Source organism: Hylobates moloch, unplaced genomic scaffold (genome assembly GCF_009828535.3).
Source record: "Hylobates moloch isolate HMO894 unplaced genomic scaffold, HMol_V3 SCAFFOLD_1, whole genome shotgun sequence".
Classification (NCBI taxonomy): Eukaryota; Metazoa; Chordata; class Mammalia; order Primates; family Hylobatidae; genus Hylobates; species Hylobates moloch.
The window spans coordinates 192,637,117-192,656,796 of NW_026652276.1; the positions used below are offsets into that span (position 1 = coordinate 192,637,117).

Sequence of the window (19,680 nt, forward strand, 5' to 3'; positions counted from 1 at the left end):
AAGACAAAATCAAAGTAGGGGCAAAAGAATTTCAAGGTGCAAGCAAATAGAGAACGATATGGCATGTGAGGAACTCAAATGATCCGAGTAAGGATAAGAATGACTGTGCAAGAACTTAGAATATAATAGATGGCGAGGATTCATTTATTCTACAAAATATAAGAAAAAGAAATCATGAGATTCACAAATATAGAACTAGACTTTTCCTGTATTTTATATTTTCCTGATTAAAGGAACTTATCAAAAACATTAATTTGACTTAAGTTAAAATATGACAAATAAATGTGTAAATGCAGGGCCACTCCTTTGCTCTGTGGTAAGAATACCATTCTATTTAATAGTTAGTTATGTGACATTTTATATAAATGTTGGCTTGCCCAGGACAGCTTTGGATTAGCCTGTTATCCTTACAGAATGTTTAATTTTACTCTCAAAAATGTCCTGCTTGGTCATCCTAGTTATAAAGCAAACCTTAACAAAAGTGCTATAATGAATTCAATTTGCAAAAAAGCTAGAGTAAAAATTAGGGTGTTAAATAGAAAACTGTCATTTGTTCACAAAAGAAGAGATCACTAATACTTATCAAAATGTGGACTGCATATCACTCTGTGAGAAAGGAAAAGAAGAACAGAAAGAAATTGCTACACAAAAGTAGAAAGACCTCTAACAGGGGACACAGTGCTTTTTCCTAGGACAGCAACAAGACTCTAGGAGGGTGAAGTAGTGCAACCGGGGAACCCAATGGCATCATTCTGGGATCCCACAGGGGTCTCCTATTAGTGCTGTGGGGAATGCAGGAGATGCACCTTGTTATGTCTGGGACTGAGGATTTCCTGGACTTTAATTTAACCTGCAGCTCACTATGCTTCTCTTAAAAGCACTTGTAAATTTAAAAAGAACTCTTCTAAGAAACATCACATTGCAGATTAAACACAAACAAAACATAGTATTTCTGGGAAAAAAATACAAGCATTAGGAGAAAAGGAGAAAAAGGGGAATAGTTTACTAACCAGAAGGCTAACTGTGCAGCCAATCTTTTTGCCATCTACCTCTCCCATTTTCATGCAGTCCCTAAAAACAAAAAGCAATAGTCAGAACTCAGAACTTCCTTCCTAGGGGCAAACACAGTTTGTTCTTTTTGAGGGAAAAAAAGAAAGAAAGAAAGAAAAAAAAAAAAAAGAAGCCACTTGTAGGGACCAGAGGCAATTTGCATTGCAAGCGTTCGTTCGTTTAGATACATGCTCCAAGGACTGATAATCTAATCTCTGGGGAATGTGGGGAGTCAGAGACTCCTGAGCATCAGCTTCTGTTAAGAATTTCATTGCCATGTCAAGATTATGCTCCCTCTCAATGGACATGGGCTCAGGAAGTTAGAGGAGTGAAAGTGTGTTATTGTACACTTCCTACAGTGGGGTGAGAACTGGCTGGTAAGCCTGGCCGTTAACAACGAGAATGAGGGTTTCATTCCTAAAATAAAACCAAACCACCATGTATTTAAGTGGGATGAACTACTTTAACAGTTTAGATAATATAAAAATAAAAAACATAGGTCTACGGAAGGTGACAGTGTGAGTTTCATCTCACCCACGTCCCCTTTTTAAGAGAATATTTAAGAGAATAACATGATTGTACAATTCTCCGTTACATTGTTTTCACCCTAAAATGGATTGGTTCTACTGGTTCTAGAGGCTAAGTCTAAATACCAAAATAAAGATTTTTTTTTTTTTTGAGAACTCTCAGGGACTCTGAGAATCCTCTCAATTCACCAAGACTTTGAAAGAACTATCAAAAAACAAAACAAAGCAACAAAAAAGAAACAAAAGCTCAAATTAACAGCTCTGAACCAGCTGGTTAGAAGTTCATTATCTTAGTATACCAGGTTCCATGGTCTGATAATCAATTGAGTGATTCACAAGAGTGGAACGTTGATTGTATTCTATTTGATTTTCTAACTGGAGCTCAGCATGAACTGGAGTTCAGAAAAACATGCGACTCGGCTTACCTGTAATCTAACAACCTCTCCATTAGACGAGTTACAGTAGCAATTAATGAAACGCCACTTTCCCGCCATGTTTCCCGCTCAATTTTCTTTAGCAGACTGGAAAAGAAAGAACCCGGGGCATTTTCAACATTTATTTTTATCAGTCACCATGACAACCACTTTACTTTCATCAGTACCTTAAATGCCTTAGCAACCACTGCAACATCTCACAAGTAGCACAATTTGCAAACAATGTCTTACCTAGGATAGGGACCAAATAGTGGAATTCTAATCCAGGAAGCATTGACAAAGCAAATTGATTTTCAGATTATCCAAGTCATAAAATACAAACACATGCATATAATCATATTTTCAAAATACACAAGCATCTCACAGCTCAAAGACATTTTTTCCTAGCTTCTCCCTTACACTAACAGAGGCTTGCATCTTACCACATCAAATAACACTGCAAAAAGCAAAAACAGGAGTGCCTCCAAGTTTACTTTTAAGCAAGATCTTGCTCTATTCACATAAAAATATTTTCCTACCGCTCAGTGGAATGCATCTTCATCCAAGCAATTTTACTGCAATGCAACTGCTACAGGAAAATCCTTGTACAGACGGTATGACGTTTTGCGTTTTTTCCTTTCACTTAACATTTGCCCACTCAATACATATTGTACTATCTGTGCACTCACTCAACAGTTTCATTCATTTTGTCACTAATCACAGAGGATTTTCTATGTGGTTGTTACAGCAGATTGATGACAAGTACCGAACCACATCTCTCCTCCTACATTTCCCCTAATCCTAAGCACCTTGGAGCAGAGGTACTATGTAAACACAAAATAATAACAATCATGATAACTAGAATCTGTGTTACTTCCACTCCCACCTCTCAGCAAGTTAACAGTGTACTTGGCAAAGGTTTTATGATTGAACTTTCCCCAAAAGATAAAAGAAAGAACATAAACATGGCAATATGTGGATACTTCCCTACCCCTCGAAATTCAATGATTGTCATTTCTGCCTAAAATCTTATTTGTCTTTCATCTTAGTTTCAGGAATAAGAGAGAAAACATTTCTTACAAGTACAATCTAAGCATATCATATGTGTACTTAGTTCAAAAATAAACATTCAAGAAGAAAGCTGTTTTGTCAAAGCTTTCTCTTGTCTGTGGCTATGTTCTCTCCCAAGTTTTCTATCCGTCATCCCCCACCTCTTTCTCTTGTTATTGGCATTCTAGTGCCCAGCCTTCTGTCTTGTCTCCTTCTCAGTTTCCTATGCATCCCTCATCCTGCTTTTCTGGTTTATTCTAAACTGTTTCTTAGGTTAAGGGTGGAGACTGCATATGGAAGGGATGGAATCTGCCCTGACCAGTCCTGCAGGCGAAGGTCCCCTAGTTTGTTTAAAATGTGTTTTCTTTTAAAAACCTCTGAACAGCACCTCTTTCAGGCTTAAATTGCAAATTGTATTGAACTCAAATGAAAATCTGCCTGCCAAAAGGCAATGTGGAATGATGTAGAAATTTCCCCGTGACAGCCTACACCTCATACTTTAGAGGCTAAAAAACAAAGAACTCAAGTTAGGTAATAATTCTAAAAATACATGAAGACTTCTTTTATGGGCATAAGTTTCATTAATTTGCACAGACTTCTGATGCAGTAAGAGCTACATAATCCTCTTGTAAGAAGAGGCAAAGTTATGCACAGCCTGTTTCCTTGACTAACTCAAGAACAAATGTTAGGACTGAGTCTAAAACCCAGATCATCTGTGTGCTCAGCCAGCCTTGCTCACTCTCTTGGGAATCTTGCCATTTCCCTGTTTACCTGATACCAACTGAGAAAGAGAGGCTATCAACAAGAAGAGAAGAGCCTTTCTAGGTAACCTGGGTGAGAGTGGGTATTTTCATTTACTCTATAATAATGCCTATGTGCCCACATTGAGCATATAGGGAGCCCTAATAACAGTGAAAGGGGGTTTCTCACTGCTAAGTGATAAGGCTGCTCTGTTCCATGCAATAGAAATTCCTAACACTGGGAAGCAAGATAAGCCATGGCCCTGCAGGGATGACTCTGCTCAGCAGGTTTTCACTCTGTGAAAGAAATCTGTGTGTGTGTTGGGGATTTGACCCTCAATCTCCCTCTCTCAGTATCATAATGGGGTTATGTATAAGTCATCACTCTAATATATAACACCTGTGTCTGTGCATGCTCTTTTTAATCCAAAGAGAAGAGTTAGAGATGTAAGGTATGGTGTCACATAGTGAATTCTCTGTCTCCAAATGGTAATTAAATGTGTGATCACTAAAAATCTTTGAAATAATGTGGAGTCTTATTGAATTATTTACAACTACATAGGAGAAGGCAGAGTGAAAGACTAAGAAATACCTGAATGAATGTTACTTCTTCTAGAAAGCCCCTTTAGAGCCCCCAAGACTGTAGGTAGACCTACTGTGTGCTCCTACAGCATAGTCACTGCTGCATCCCCAGCCCTGGGGAGTGCCCAATAAATACAGCAGAATGAGCGAATCAAGTGGAGCCAGGGGAAGCAGAATTTAGTTGTGGTACTCTACTCTGGATATTGCATGTTGGTGTCTATAATCTAGAATTTCAGTGTTATCGAAATGAATACGTGTTTTTGAAATAAGTTTCAAAAAGATGTAGTATGCATTCATGAAGATAATGTTTGGGCTTAGGGAAAGACGAGTTGAGTTCTTAGGAAGGAAGGTACTAGACAAATTTAAAGTCTTACTCCAAGGGGGCCATTTTGGCAAGCACTACAATTTAGAAAGTAGTGAACTACTTACAGCTTTTCAGCTTCAGAACAAATTTTAAGAGGTTTTAGCCATGAATTACACAGAACAAATGAGAATTTGTACCATATAACGGCATGTGTTCCTAATTCATAACGTGTGCAGTGACTCATTGTGATTATACTAATTCATTGTGATTTCTGTTGCCAAAAAAGCAATTTATTGTTTCCTGAAATAAAGTAATATTTGCACCTTCTTTCTTGTGCTCAGGTAGTAATGACACTTAAGTATCACTTTCGATTTGATTTATTCCCAATATGCTGATCATAAAAGCATGAAAGGAAATTATTTATAGTAGCATTTCTAGTAATATCCTAAAAATCAACAAAAGTATAAAAATCTCTATTGAATGAATCAGGCACCTTAAAATAGTCCTAATTATAGAGGCTTAATATTTTAATTATTGGTTTGATCCTAATGTCGAGGTACATCTTCTATTTCAAAGTCATATTTATACACGAGCAATTGAAATTGCATACTATCAAGCCTTTGTTAAAGTAGATAAGAGGCGCTAAAGAACTATGTGAGTATTTATTAATCTTGTGAATTTGTTATAAATAATTAATCACAAATCTCAAGAGATTCATTTCACTGAGTGCTTTCTCATTTTGGTTCTTTGTTCAAACCAAGGACTAGTAACTGAAATGAGAGCAGTTTTCAAAAGCAATTTATTATACTGCATGAGATTTTAATCAGAATTCTTGCTAAACTCCAAGCTGCCATAAAAGACTGAAGCTGTGTACACTAGAATGAATGAGGTCTTGGTGAATAATTTTGAAAACTTCTGGTTTAATTACCATATCAGAAAAAAATGATACTATTCAGAATCCAGTACAAAGAATATATTTTATCACCCACCACTACCACAGGAAATCTCTATACCCTTCTTGGCTTTTCCTTTTAATGTAATTTTCTTAAAAGCTTCAAGATAATTTTTAATCAGGCATGCTGAAATCTATCTAACCTATTAGTCACTAATAATATTCTTCAAGCCTATATATTAATGTTTCTACTGTTGTAAATTCACAATCATAAAGTTTTGGACCTGGCCATCAATACTAAAGCACTGATACTTAGTTTTAGGTGATACTCGGGCATAAATACAAACACAAATATATTTTGTCATAGAAAAAAATGTGTTACTGCATTATTTTGCACTTCTGAAAGAACTGCAAACATTTTTCAAGCACAATAAGCGAATTCTTCTTTCAAAAAGAAATACTTTGCACATATGTTAGATTTGAAAATGACTAAGATCTGACTAAGATCCATAGGAAGCTGTAGAGAAAACAAGTGCCAGAAGTGAAATCCCAAAGCACTAAAACATTCTCACTGTATCTTCTGGCCATTTAAACACAATGCATGAATACTTGGTACAAGCAGTTCATCCTGTGGCTATGATCAGATTCTATGGATAGGGCAACCTTAAAGTCTCTTTACAGCATTCCATTATTTCTCTATCTTCCATAGAAATCCAAAACACAGAATTTACTAAAAGTGATTTGCTTCTGAGATACTCTAATAAAAGGCATTTAGGAAGCAATTAATGCTGAGTGAACAATCAGTATTAATGAATTAAATCAGGTGTTGAAGAACAGATGCAAACTAGGTTAATTTTCCAACAGCAAATCAGCATCAGTATCTTGCTTTGGAAAGCAGTGCACACAAACATTACAATCACACCCCTTTTCTCCTCTCCCACTTATAACCCCACTTAAAATCATTATCTTGCAGGAATGGTTTTAAAATTATCAGGCATGAAAAGAGTGAGATTTGTTATGTAACATATGCAACCTGTCCTAATCAGAGATTAAAATAGGAAGACATGCCTAATCATCAACATTATAAGATCCATTCGCCAGAGTTAGGCAATTATCCTTTATTTCACACTCCACAAAGACAAAGCACTCCTGTGAGACCTAAGCTGTCTTTGCAGCTCTCAGCTACCGTGGTGCAGAGAGGCTCAGTACTGACACCAAATCCCCAGAATAGAATCAACTTGAGATAAACATATTACTCACATACTGTTGAAGAGCTCGCGGTATGTTTCGTCACCTTTGCCTTCTGACATCAGGCTATCCAGTTTGTCAATTAGCTTGGCTTCCACCTGAAACATACCCAACTATTACTCTCTTTCCTCCCCTTCACAAGTAGGATTTCTAGGCAAGTTAAAACATATTTCTTTATGCCAAGAAAAAGGCCATGGTAAATTTTGTGAAAGTGACATTATCAGCTACGGTTGATAGCAGGCATCCCTTTGGAATTCTAAGGGACTAATCTAGATAGAGTTACATGACTTCACACTCCTGGCTGGGTAGCGTTTACTGCTGCCAAAGACATCTATCTATTTGTTGATTCAAACACAAATGCCTGGAGCCCAGTTTAAATGTTTGAATTCTTTTTTAGGAGCTATAAAAACTGGCAAGTCCTGTTTCTTTTTTCTTTTTTTTTAAACATCACTATATATAAGGACATCAGGAAACTAACATATCCACATACATTAATTTAAATCTTTGATGTGTTTTACATCTATTTTCTTTCTCAAAACAGTTTGAGGTTGCACTAAATCTTTGCTGAAGTTGAGAACTTGCCTTACCCACGTACAGATGGTAGATCCATAGCAATAGTCTAAGTCAGCAATAAGCAGCAAGAGAGAGAAAGGACATATTTCCTGAAAACTGTAGTCAAAACATTTATATTTTCCAGGATGTAAATCCTTTGGAACTTGAATATCAGGAATGGAAAAATATCCCTTCATCTATACCTATCTGAGGCAGAAGAGACAGAAAATGAAAAACTTCTCTACGGCCGGAGAGAGTTAAAACAATTAGGGACTGGGAGGAATATTTGACTTTGTCAAAAGTCTAAGCCCAATTACTATTCCTGTAAACCAAATTTCAATCAAGAGGTAAAGACAAGGGGGAAGGAAAGTGGATTTTTCTTTCCTAAGTGCAATTTTTAAATAGTCTTTCATTCATCTATTAGCTTTCTTGAAAATAAATGTGTATACTGATACAGGTGAAACACCCATGCTTTTGGCAACAGGAGGGTTCCATGTTTGCCGTCAGATCGCTTGACAGGTTGACAACCATTCCTGAGATTTGAGGGAGGCTTCTTCTGGAGAAGCATGAGGAAGTGCCAAACCCTGTGGGCACACAGGTTTGTGTTGTGACTGTGTGAACAGACAGTAGGCCTACTATCTCCAAATTGAAGGACCTGGCAGAGCAAAAGCAGTGGATTCCTTAAGAGATCTGGTTTTGTAATAAGAATGCCTGTTTTCCCAAAACTGGAGTACAACTATTAGAACCTATGTCATGAGAAATTGTAAGCTCATTCCCTTGGAATTTCCTTTGTAAGAATTTCCACAGCTTTCTCCTTTAAATTAATTCTCAATGCTTCAAGCAAAGAGCAATAAAACATACTGTGAATCCAATGCTCAAAGCTAAGCCATTCGCCAAATACAATGTGCAGACCACTGAGAGCTCAATGAGTTTAATCATTAACTCTCTGATTCTTCTGCTCTGTGTCCAACTGGGTGCAAATAAAGTCTCTGCAAGTTCTTAAATACAGATCTGGGAAATCACAAAATTTTTCAGCTGAAAAGGAATCAAATGTTTTCAGGGCTTCACTGAAGGCTTAGGACAACACAGGATCTGAGAAGCATCCACGGCTGTGTGGCTTGGGAGTCAATAGGCCAGGCCGGAATCTAGGTCTGCTGACCCAGTGTTCATTTCCCAACTTGGAGTTGAATCTGGAAGTTCACAGATGCTTCAGGAGAGCTGAAACTCTTCCAACTCTTCTGAGGAGCACTTCTGCCTACCTGTTTAAAGTTGCCACTCCGCCTCTGCTCCCAGTCCATCATATCATGAAAAATTGGAATCATGACATTCCGAAGATCTGGCTGGGGTATCAAGGTCACTTCTAGGAAGGGGCCAATCAGAGCAGGGATAAAATGAAGCTTGTGCTCTCCTAAAGGGAGAAAAATATTTGAGTTTCAATATATTCAATCTTAATATGATTTCAGAAATTAATATCATAAAATTTGTTTAAAACTATTGTTACAAATATATTCAATTACAGTCGTCTCCTCAAGCAAGAAAATATAATAACCCATGAGATACAATTAAAAATTATATAAATCGGCTGGGTGCAGTGGCTCACGCCTGTAATGCCAGCACTTTGGGAGGCCAAGACTGTGGATCCTGAGGTCAGGAGATCGAGACCATCCTGGCTAACAAGGTGAAACCCCATCTCTACTAAAAATACAAACAATTAGCCAGGCAGGATGGCGGATGCCTGTAGTCCCAGCTACTTGGGAGGCTGAGGCAGGAGAATGGTGTGAACCTGGGAGGTGGAGCTTGCAGTGAGCCATGATCGTGCCACTGCACTCTAGCCTGGGTGACAGAGTGAGACTCTGTCTCAAAAAAAAAAATTATATATTTATATATAAAATATAAATAATCAGGAATTGGTTATGTACGTTATTGTATATGCACACATTAAAATTTTTATGCGATCATTTAACATAAGGCTGAAGAAAGATAACATGGGTGAAGTTTTTCAATATAACTAAGTGAAAAAGCAAAAAGCAAGTGCAATACAGTATGTAATGAAACATTTTTAATTTAAACACACACACACACACACACACACACACACACACACACACCCCCCTATCTCTTAGTCTAGAGTATTATATCCCTAATGTTAACCACAGAGGTTATCTCTGGATGGTGAGATTATGGATGATTTTTTTATAAGAAAAAAGGTGGCTAGGTGGTTCTTATCTGTATGATATAATTTTTCTCGAGTGTTTTTTTTTGTTTGTTTTGACATGGAGTCTTGCTCTGTCACCCAGGCTGGAATGCAGTGACACAAACAGCTCACTGCTACCTCTGCCTCCCAGGCTGAAGCCAGTCTCCTGTCTCAGCCTCCTGGATAGCTGGGATTACAGGCACATGCCACCATGGCCAGCTGATTTTTGTATTTTAGTAAAGATGGGGTTTCACCATGTTGGCCAGGCTGGTATCAAACTCCTGACCTCACGTGATCCACCCAGCGTGGCCTCCCAAAGTGCTAGGATTACAGGCATGAGCTACCGCACCCAGCCTGTTTTTTAAAAAATAGAGATGGCGTCTCACAACGTTGTCTTGAATTCCTGGGCTCAAGCCATCCACCCGCCTCGGCCTCCCAAAGTGCTGGGATTACAAGCATGAGCCACCAGGCTGGGCCCCTTGTGTTTTTTCTTAACAGAATAAATCCACAACTTACATAAAAATCTCAATAGTGGTCCCCTCAAAAGAATATAAACATTTTCTGAAAAGACTAAAATGTAACAATAGTGAACCCACAATGGTGTTTTACCAAGTGCTAAACGGTATGGTATTGATAATTCAGAGGAAAGGAAGGTGGGGAATGGTATGGACACAGATGATTTCATGTAGCAGGTGAGTTTTAAGTATATTATGCTGGTGAGCGTTAAGTCTATTACACTAATCATCTTTGTTAAATCTCATAAGTTTCTAGTTCTATAATATGACTATTGCATGCTATGAAAAATACACTCAAGAGCTAACCTTCAGCATCATGGCTGAAAGCACATGCTACTGAGAGCATCCACTTAGAATTTACAAGTTGGGAGCCTGAGCAGAAAGATAGATGGCTTCATGAAGGAGGATAATTTTCCAGTGACACTGTAGATTCACAGTGCATAGGTATAGTATAAATGACTTTAGAGGGTTTTTTTTTTTGTTGTTGTTGTTGTTGTTGTTGTTATTGAGACAGTCTCACTCTGTCGCCCAGGCTGCAGTGCAGTGGCACAATCTCTGCTCACTGCAACCTCTGCCTCCCGGGCTCAAGTGATCCTCCTGCCTCAGCCTCCTGAGTAGCTAGGGTTACAGGCACGCATCACCACGCCCAGCTAATTTTTGTATTTTTAGTAGAGACGGGGTTTTACCATGTTGCCCAGGCTGGTCTTGAACTCCTGACCTCAGGTGATCCACCCGCCTCGGCCTCCCAAAGTGCTGGGTTTACAGGCGTGAGCCTGGCTTAGAGGAGTTTTTTTAAGTAACATGAATATGAAAGAATCTGGGGAGAAGCTAAAATGATGACTGAGATGAGAGCTGGGAAAATGTGGATGTTTGTGAATTCACTGTTTTTTGTGATTGGAAGTGCCTTGGGAAACCTCCACTGTCTTTGGAAGGTGGGCCCCCATCTCTGCATAATTGCCTTATTTTCAGTGCTATGGGATATTGGCAAGAGCATGACCAAGTCAATAGCAAGTTTTTCATATCTTGACACAGAAAGTAACACTGGCAATACATGAACACATGAGGAAAGTGGGCACACAATGACTTCTGGACAATCAGTGAAACTGTTGAAACATTAAAAGCTAAACTCATGTATTATTTTTTCCTTTAGGCTAAAATATCCAGCATCAAGAAGAGTTGTTTGAGTAATTCTACCCTCAAGTATTCACTCTCTATTATATCCTCAGAGTATGAGCATTTCTGTCACGATAAAACTTTCCTCCCTCTCTCAATGACACGGAAGGGTACCTGTTACTGCACACAGCTGAATATTTTAGATTTGAAGGGCCATGTTGCAATGCTGCATATGCTACCAATGTGAGAGAAGAGAATTTAGAAAAACTTCCCTACAGTCTGTAAGCCAGAGAGGTCATGGTATCTTCCATCTTCACACATCAACTTTCCTCAACAAGGCATTACAGCAGTCAAAGCAATGGTTTAAATTTTTAAGTATTGAAATTACTATAAACACAAAGAGAGACAAAGCAGTAATGGTTACTTCTTTCTTGTACATGTTTTGATAAGGAACAAAATATTCATTTAATAGTTTGGGAAGTTTGGGGAAAGTCAAGATCATAAAAATGTACCTTAATCTATATTGTATGTGTTTACTGTATTTCCATTTTATTAACTCATTCAGTCATTAATCTATTCATTCACTGACTCAAGAAATAAGAATGTCTAGTGTATTTTAAACACTGTATTAGGAGAAATACTTGTAAACAGCTAAATCACAATGGGTATTTGGGCTATTGCAAAGCTACAAATCCAGTATCAAGAAAAAACAAAGGGCCGGGTGCAGTGGTTCATGCCTGCAGTCCCAGCACTTTGGGAGGCCAGGGCAGGAGAATTGCTTGAGCCCAGGAGTTCAAGACCAGCCTGGGCAATATGGTGCAACCTCATCTGTACAAAAAATACAAAAAGTTAGCCAGGCAAGGTGTGTCACGCTCAGTAGTTCAGTGTGGCAGGGGTGAGGGATGTGTTGGCAATGAGGGTGGCTTGGTTTGTAAGCTAAGCTGAGTGGAAGAGGGAGTTGGGTAGTTCAGCTGTCAGTGGTAGTGGCCAATTAGAGTTTTATTTTGTATAAAAATAACTGAGAGAGTGTGGAAGATGGGCTGTAGTGGGGAGACAGATGCTGGAGGGCCAAGTAGGTTATCCAAGTAAATATGACAAAGATTGGTTCAAAAGCAGCAGCTATGGTAATAGAGAAAAGGGGCAAGAGCATGAGTGAGAGTAAACACTGCTATTAAATGATATCAAATTTATAGAAACAGGAGCCAACTTAAGATGGGAGGCAAGATCACGACTTCAGTTTGGGGCATGTTTGAAGTACTTCTAACACTGAATACTCTAGCAGATGTCGAAGAACCTGGTCTGGGGCTCGGGACAGAGGCCTGGGCTGGAGATGTACTATTTCAGAACTTTCAGTGATAAATAGGGTGAATGAAATCACATGGGGGAAACCTGTGGCAAAATATAAGAGGAACAAAAGGAACAGGACAGCCTGGGCACACATGTCACGGGACAAGAGAGGAGCTGACTAAAGAGACATGGTGCAGGGTAGGGAAGGAGAAGTGGGAAAGTGGTGATGGGAAATGATAGAGAAGAGAAGGCTTTCAGAAGCAAAGAGGGGCAAGCTTGTCAAATGCAGTGACTCCTTAATAACATCTGGTACTTGTAAGCATTCCCTATGGCAGGCACTGCTCTGGGTGCTTTATATGTGTAATTTCATTTGCTCCCTACAACAACTCCAGGTGGTAGGAACTATCAACCTCCCACTTACAGAGAAGGCAGCTAAAATCCTGGGAAGTTAGGCAACTTGCCCGAAGTCACCTAGCTAGCTGGCTCTACAATGAATTCTTAATCACTATCCTAGGAATGGGACTCACTACAGGCCATTAGATGTGGCAGAAGAGTAATGCAAGTGAAAACCTGATTACAATGAATTACAAAGTAAAAAGAGAGAGAGACAAGCTGAGCTGGCAAGGATTTCCAATTTCTCCTCTTAAAGTTGTCTGACAGTAAATGCAAGAAAGCCAATTAGGAACTTGAGGGGTGGAAAGGAAGAGGGATTTTTTTATCTTTCTGATGGGAGAGTGCAATCGCATGTGTCATTTGTCCCATATTAATCCATCATTCCATGTGGTTGGGATGGGGTTGGGGAGTCCTCACTCTACTGCCCCAGCCTCAAGAGTAGGCATATCACCTGTGCCTTGTCAAAAGACCAGCTTCAGCTGGGTACAGTGGCACTCCTGGTAGTCCCAGCTAGTTGGGAGGCTGAGGCAGGAGGATCATGGAAGCCCAAAATGAAGTACAGCTGAGAAACATAAGGACTTCTCTAAACAAACAAACAAAACTCAGCTTCATCCCTGGCCCCAGGGACTGGTTCATGATAGGCACATCACCCAGCAGGAACAATCTGTGGCTCTGAGCGACATTCTAAAAGGGACTTTGAAAAGAAGAAATAGGCTTGAAGCTGATGGAAGCCATTTTTCCACGGAGTGGAGAAAGCCTAAGAGTACACAGAGGTTAAAGTCAACACACAGAACAAAGGAGAGCTGGGAAACAACCAGCCCTGATGTGTGTCCTCTTGAAAATGATCATGCCTGAAGCCAGATCCACCTGTGGGCTTCCTAGCTCCCAGAGACAATGTATTTCTTTAACATGAATTTGGTGTTTTGATCTTCGACTTTGTCACATGCAATTAGTGGAGCTCTGCTATAGTAGTTAGAATGTAAGCACCAGTACCCTCTGTCAAAGGCCCTCTGAACAGGGTCCTGCCTACCCTCTGCAGACCAATATGGTGATAAGGAGGAGATGGGAAGCTCTGTGCTAAGACCTTCATAAGCCTGAATTCCCTTGGAATTTCCATCCTCCTGGAAAAGGCCACTGGTTTGAACTACCTTCTATCTTGAAGATACATAGAGGGCTTTGTATCAACTTCTCAACCACAGTCTGTGATGCTATCCCAAGGCTGTCTCAGATATCTGCCTCCCCTAGGAACTGGATCTCCTTGCCCTTGGGCTGTATCCTGAGTGCCCTAGGGGACCAAGGTCCTCATGATCTCTACTGGCAAGATGTTCACCCCCTCCTTTAGCTGCACCCTGGGGCATCTGGGAGGTCCCCAATTCTTGGGAATGGGTGCTCCCTAGAGACCTTATACAATCCGAGAGTGCCCCTCTATCACAGGAGGCGGGCTGATTTTACCTTGGGTTGAGTGCCAGTGTGAGTTCAAGTGCTCAAAGTGCTTTGATTATCTAGCCAGAAATACAGCTCCAAACACAACCCTCAGACCTGTGCCCATCTGAAAGTCCCTTTACATCACCAAAGTCATGCAGTCCTTTCCTCTCTCTCAAGGTTTCAACAAACGTAACTTAATTGTTTCTCTCTAATACAGGACACATTGCTAGTTCTCTGCAGTACATTGCAGCTTTGCAACTTTTCCTTTTTAAGTTTTTCTACTGCTACTTCTGTGAACAGGAAAGTTCTGCCTTCAGCAGTTGGGAGTAAGATATCTTCTGTAGCCAAATGTTAGTCTCAGTATTTTCCCATCAGCAAAAAAGACGGCCATTTGGTTTCTACGTTCTTCTAAGGCACCTATAGTGTTTCCTATTAAAATGTTACCTTAATTAGTAAGGGGATTTTAAGTTCAGAAGTTAACTAGAACCATCTTTTTTGAAAGGTAAGTGCTTTAGCATGGGCCATAATAGCAGGCAAGCTAGCACGTTTCCTCTGTTAAAGAAGCCTTGCCTAAAGGCAACACAGTCTCTCCAAGATCCATCTTTTAGAAAGCCAGGCAAATGACAAATTTAGGAAGTCAAAGGGGAATCACACAAGGTGGACAAGCTACGGTTGCGCGGGTAAGCGTGGTTGGTCCCACCACTTAGTTCATCCACTTCCATGGCTTGCAGGACCATGCCTTCAACCATGGGCAGCACGTTTAACATGGTGCCGGGATCCAAAAACCAGAAAGGGAAAAGAGTTGGAGAATGGTCCCTGTCTTCTCCTCCACTCTGGGTGATACGGAAAGGAAATAGACTAAAAAAATGCTTTTATTCTCACTTCTTTTTCTAAATGGGTAATAAATAATCTTCAGCTTACATCCCTCTGAAGTGCACTCTAAAACACCAGAACTTCCTTAACCTCAGAACTTTAAAGAGAAAAGCAACTCATTTTCTTTTGCACAAGGACATGGCATTTTTACCAAACCTTTGCAAGCGCTGTAAGATCAACCCAGCTCTTTTAGCAATCTTATCAGGCAGGACCAGGGAAAAAGTTCCTCAAAATTAAAAAAGCAACTTCCAGGGGAACCATCTAAAAATCCCCCTTATTTGGGGCCCTTTTAAGTTCCCTTCTCATTACAGAACCTTAGGCAAATTAAGGAAAACTTAGGCTGATTTTCCAAAGATCCTAATAGGTATATAGAAGTTTTCCAAAATTTAACTCATGTATTTCACCTCACATGGAAGGATGTTATACTGCTCCTAAGCCAGACCCTAATGGCAGCTAAAAAGCAAGCAGTTCTGCAAGCAACAGAGAATTTAAGAGGTGAGCAATATATTTCCTATAATACACCAAAACGGAAGAAAGCAAATAAGGAAAGCAAAAAAATAGTAGAAACACCATTCCCAATTGGAAGGGAAGCAGTTCTAGTAAACAACTCTGACTGAAACCCCAAAAACTCAGGAAATAAATGAAAAAAAAAAAGCACTTTTAAATATGCATTTTAGAAGGCTGTGGAGAACAAGGGCCAAACCTCTTAATTACTCTAAACTGTCTATAATACACCAAAAGACAGATAAGAATCCTATAGCCTTTATGAAAAGGCTGAGAAAGGCACTAATAGAATACAACCCCTTACCCCTAATTCAATCAAGGGATGGCTCATTCTAAAAAACAAGTTTATTACACAGGCAGCTCCCAATATTAAAAGGAAACTACAAACGCAAGCTCTAGGACCAAATAGCACCTTAGAAAGCCTCCTAATGGTTACCACTTTGGTCCTTTATAATAGGGACCAGAAGGAGGCCCAAAGGAAAAAGAAAAAGCTCAGGAGAAGGACAAAGGCTCTAGCGGCAGCTTTGCAGGCTTGCGAAGTCCAGGACCCTCAAGGTGCATCTGCTAGTTGCTATCAGGGTGGCAGACCAGGGAATTTTAAAAAGGAATGCCTAGGCAACAAGAAAAAGCTACCTCAACCCTGTCCAGCCTGTGGTGGAGACCACTGGAGACAGAACTGCCCCCAGAGGTGGAGGTCACTGGGTTCAGGACCAGTCTCACAGATGGTCCAGCAGGACTGATGGGTCCCAGGGCTCAAGCCCTGGCTCCAGCAGCTCAAACTGCCATTACAGCACAAGAGCCCTGAGTAATTCTGAAAATTAAAGAAAGGAAAGTAAGCCTCCTTCTAAACACTAAAGCCAGTATCTCTCTTTTCTCCTCTCTAATCCAGGCCTCCCCTCTTCCCATAGCAAGACTGTAAGGAGTGTCTCAGGAAAAATTCTAATCCAATATTTTTCTCAACCTTGGTTGCAGTTAGGAGGACCTATTATATACACATGCTTCCAAGCCACTGTCATAATAGCTCTACTAGCCAAAAACAGCCTCCAAGTTAACCCTAGGAAATAATTTAAGGTTTACACCCCACATAATGTGGCAGAATTACTGTCCTCTAGGGAAAGCTCTTAGCTAACAGCCAGTAAAACAAGAAATACAAAAGGAGGATAAGCAGTAGTCAATCTAAATAACATCTCTCCCCAGGCACAGCGCTCAATTCGCTAAGCTAATAGCTCTTACAAGAGCACTTGAATTAAGCAAAGAAAAGGTAGCTAACATTTATACTAACTCTAAATATGCTTTCCTAATTTTCCATGCTCATGTTGCCATTTGAAAGGAAAGATATTCTCTTACCACTAATGACTCTCCTATAAAATATCACCAGAAAATCAATAGGTTATTATCCTCAGTTTTTCTTCCACAAGAAATAGCAAGAATGCATTGCAGGGGACATCAGAAAGAAACAAGTGAGGTAGCCAAAGGAAATAAATTGGCTAATCAGGCAGCTAGGTCAAAGGCAAGGAAGCTTCAAGGCATCAACATGCTTCAAACCACTTCTAATCTAGGAAGGCTCCATAAAAGAAATTAAACTTCAGTATTCCCTATAGAAATAAAAGAGGCCCCTTCTCAAGGGCATACTTTCCAGCCTTCAGAATTGCTATGGTCAAATAATGGCAAACTCCATTTACCAGCCTCCAGCCAATGGAAGGTCCTTAAAATCTTTCACCAAGATTTTCACTTGGGAAAGGATAAAACTTATCAATGTGCTCAGATATTGTTTTCAGGCAGAAAACCTCTAAATTGGTTAAGCATGTAACCTCTCTATTACTTCCAACAAAAATGGACCCAACTAGCAGAAGTCCAACCCCAGAAAACAGAGCCACCTTTATTCAACCCAGGACATTTAGCATTAGCAAAAACTCTCATCTCTCTCTCCTTCCACAAGCCAAGCTGGAAAGGGCCCTACACTGTTCTTTCAACCCCTTTGGCAATAAAAGTTACAGAAATCAACTTCTGGATACATCACACGCAAGTCAAAGTCTAAAAAGCTAAGGGAGCAATGCCTGACAGCCCAGAGGAATGTCCTAAACATAAATGTGTAGAAATAGAAAATCTTAAGCTAAAACTCAAAAAATAAGTAACTAAGTAAGGGCTATTCATCTTAATCCCACTCTTACCTAACGTTTCCTCTCAAAGTTCGTCACCAAATATTAAAACTTCTTTTTAACTCATATTTGCAAGCAACTTTTAATTATACATGGGATTGCATTTGTAACTTTATAAATCCACAAAGGAGATTATATCTTGGCAAGTAAAGAAATAATTTTAAATGGAAATTATTTACTATGCCACTCTTGTGGGAACTGTTATCATCCCACTATTCATTGCAATAAAACTATACACTGTGTCACCCACAATGTGGAATTCTGGTTGTAAAATTCTAATTGCTATAGTATTTTGCCTGATTATCATCCTTATAACAGGATTAATAATTGCAGGAAAGATTTACTCAAGGTTGTTTTGGTTATAGCAAAACTAATAGGGATAAAAAGTAAGTATAAAAGTTTTACTATCACTAAGTTTAATAGGACTTTTTTACTAAAGGTTGATAATATAATGCACTTTAAGCTAGGAAAAGACTGTTATTTAAAAAAGATTTTATATAAGGAAAGAATTTGTATGGTAAATACTTGTCCTGAAAAAAAAAACTGGTTATTTAAAGGAAAGATGTTTAGAACAAATCAGAAAGTTTAAGTATGTTGTAGAGTCTGTGGAAGCTATAAAAAATTAATAAATTGTCAAATTAATGCTAAAATTATTTTAGCCACCCAATAACATATCTCTCCCAATCATATTGCAAGTTATAAAAATAGCCTAAGCCTAAAATTACTCTCTAATGGCAAGTCAAGGGGGAAATACATGCTTTTCCTCAAGAAAAATGTTACTTTTATATTAACATTTCTGGTAATGTACAGCAACATCTAGTAAAGACAAAACGGTATTGCATTCCACTGGTGTAGCAAACAGGTGTCAAACTCTACTGTCAGTTATGGTCTATAGGACCACCACTAATGGTGGTAATGTTAATGCTCATATTCTAACCCTGTATTTTAAACTTTCTTGTAAAATTTATCTTTTTTCGCCTAAAAGTAACCAAACTCCAAACAGTGCTGCAAACAAAGCCAAACATAGACATGCTATTCTTCTAAAAACCCTTAAATCAACCTCAGGAGAAGGCCCAGCTGCTGTTCCCACACACGACACCCCTTTTCAACAGGAAGTAGCCAGAAAGAATAGTCATCCAACACCCTCTAACAGCAGTTAGGTTTACTTCTCTTTAAAGGGGGAATAATACAGGAGTTAGTAAGAAATAACTTTTAGGCAGATAGTGGCGGTAAAGGTTCTCAGTGAAAATTTTCCTGCAATAAAAAGCAACTGCCCGAAACATTTCTTCTCTAACAGAAAAGGCGGCTAAAGAGCCAGGCTGGCAAGCTTTGATATGCAAATGCCAGCAATTAAAAACTAGGTCCATCTGACATGGCCAATATGGTGATTCCTACCACCTGTGCAAAGTGTCATGGCTACCTCCGGATAACACCATGTGTTCAGAACATCACGGCAACCCACATTTGCATATTAAAGGACTAAGGTGGGAGGGCCAGGTTTTTTGCGGGCTGTGTGAATGACACACCTGGACAAACCAATCCCCTGGGCCCATGCAAATCAAACATCGCCTCCTCCAGCCTCTGATATAACTGACCACTTTTCCACTGCTCATGCAGTCTCTCTTTGTTTCAAGCCCCTCCCACCTCTGTCTCTGTACAACGGAGCTGTTTTCTTCTTTCTTGCCTATTAAACTTTTCGCTCCTTAAAACTACTCCACACGTGTGCGTGTCCTTTTATCTAAATTGGCGCAAGACCAAAAACTCTGGTGTTCTTCCATTCATCAGAGCCGTATCATCACTATCTCTAAATTACTTATCCATACCCATTATGTGTGAGGAAGAAACGTGGCTCATAACTC

General features: G+C 39.5%; 1 protein-coding gene across 3 annotated transcripts in view; it reads right to left on the reverse strand.

Annotated features, from left to right (window-relative positions):
• DOCK4 (dedicator of cytokinesis 4) overlaps positions 1–19,680 on the reverse strand; it is a 475,993-nt gene that overhangs the window by 55,845 nt on the left and 400,468 nt on the right. For 2 of the 3 annotated variants that reach the window (XM_032761481.2, XM_032761479.2), the window contains exons 31-35: positions 8,618–8,766; positions 6,819–6,904; positions 2,243–2,269; positions 2,003–2,098; positions 1,011–1,071 (exon numbers count right to left, since the gene is read on the reverse strand). In XM_032761481.2, coding sequence (XP_032617372.1) covers positions 1,011–1,071; positions 2,003–2,098; positions 2,243–2,269; positions 6,819–6,904; positions 8,618–8,766 — 419 coding nt within the window. The remainder of the gene's footprint in view (positions 1–1,010; positions 1,072–2,002; positions 2,099–2,242; positions 2,270–6,818; positions 6,905–8,617; positions 8,767–19,680) is intronic. The other variant, XM_032761480.2, reaches the window with a different exon arrangement.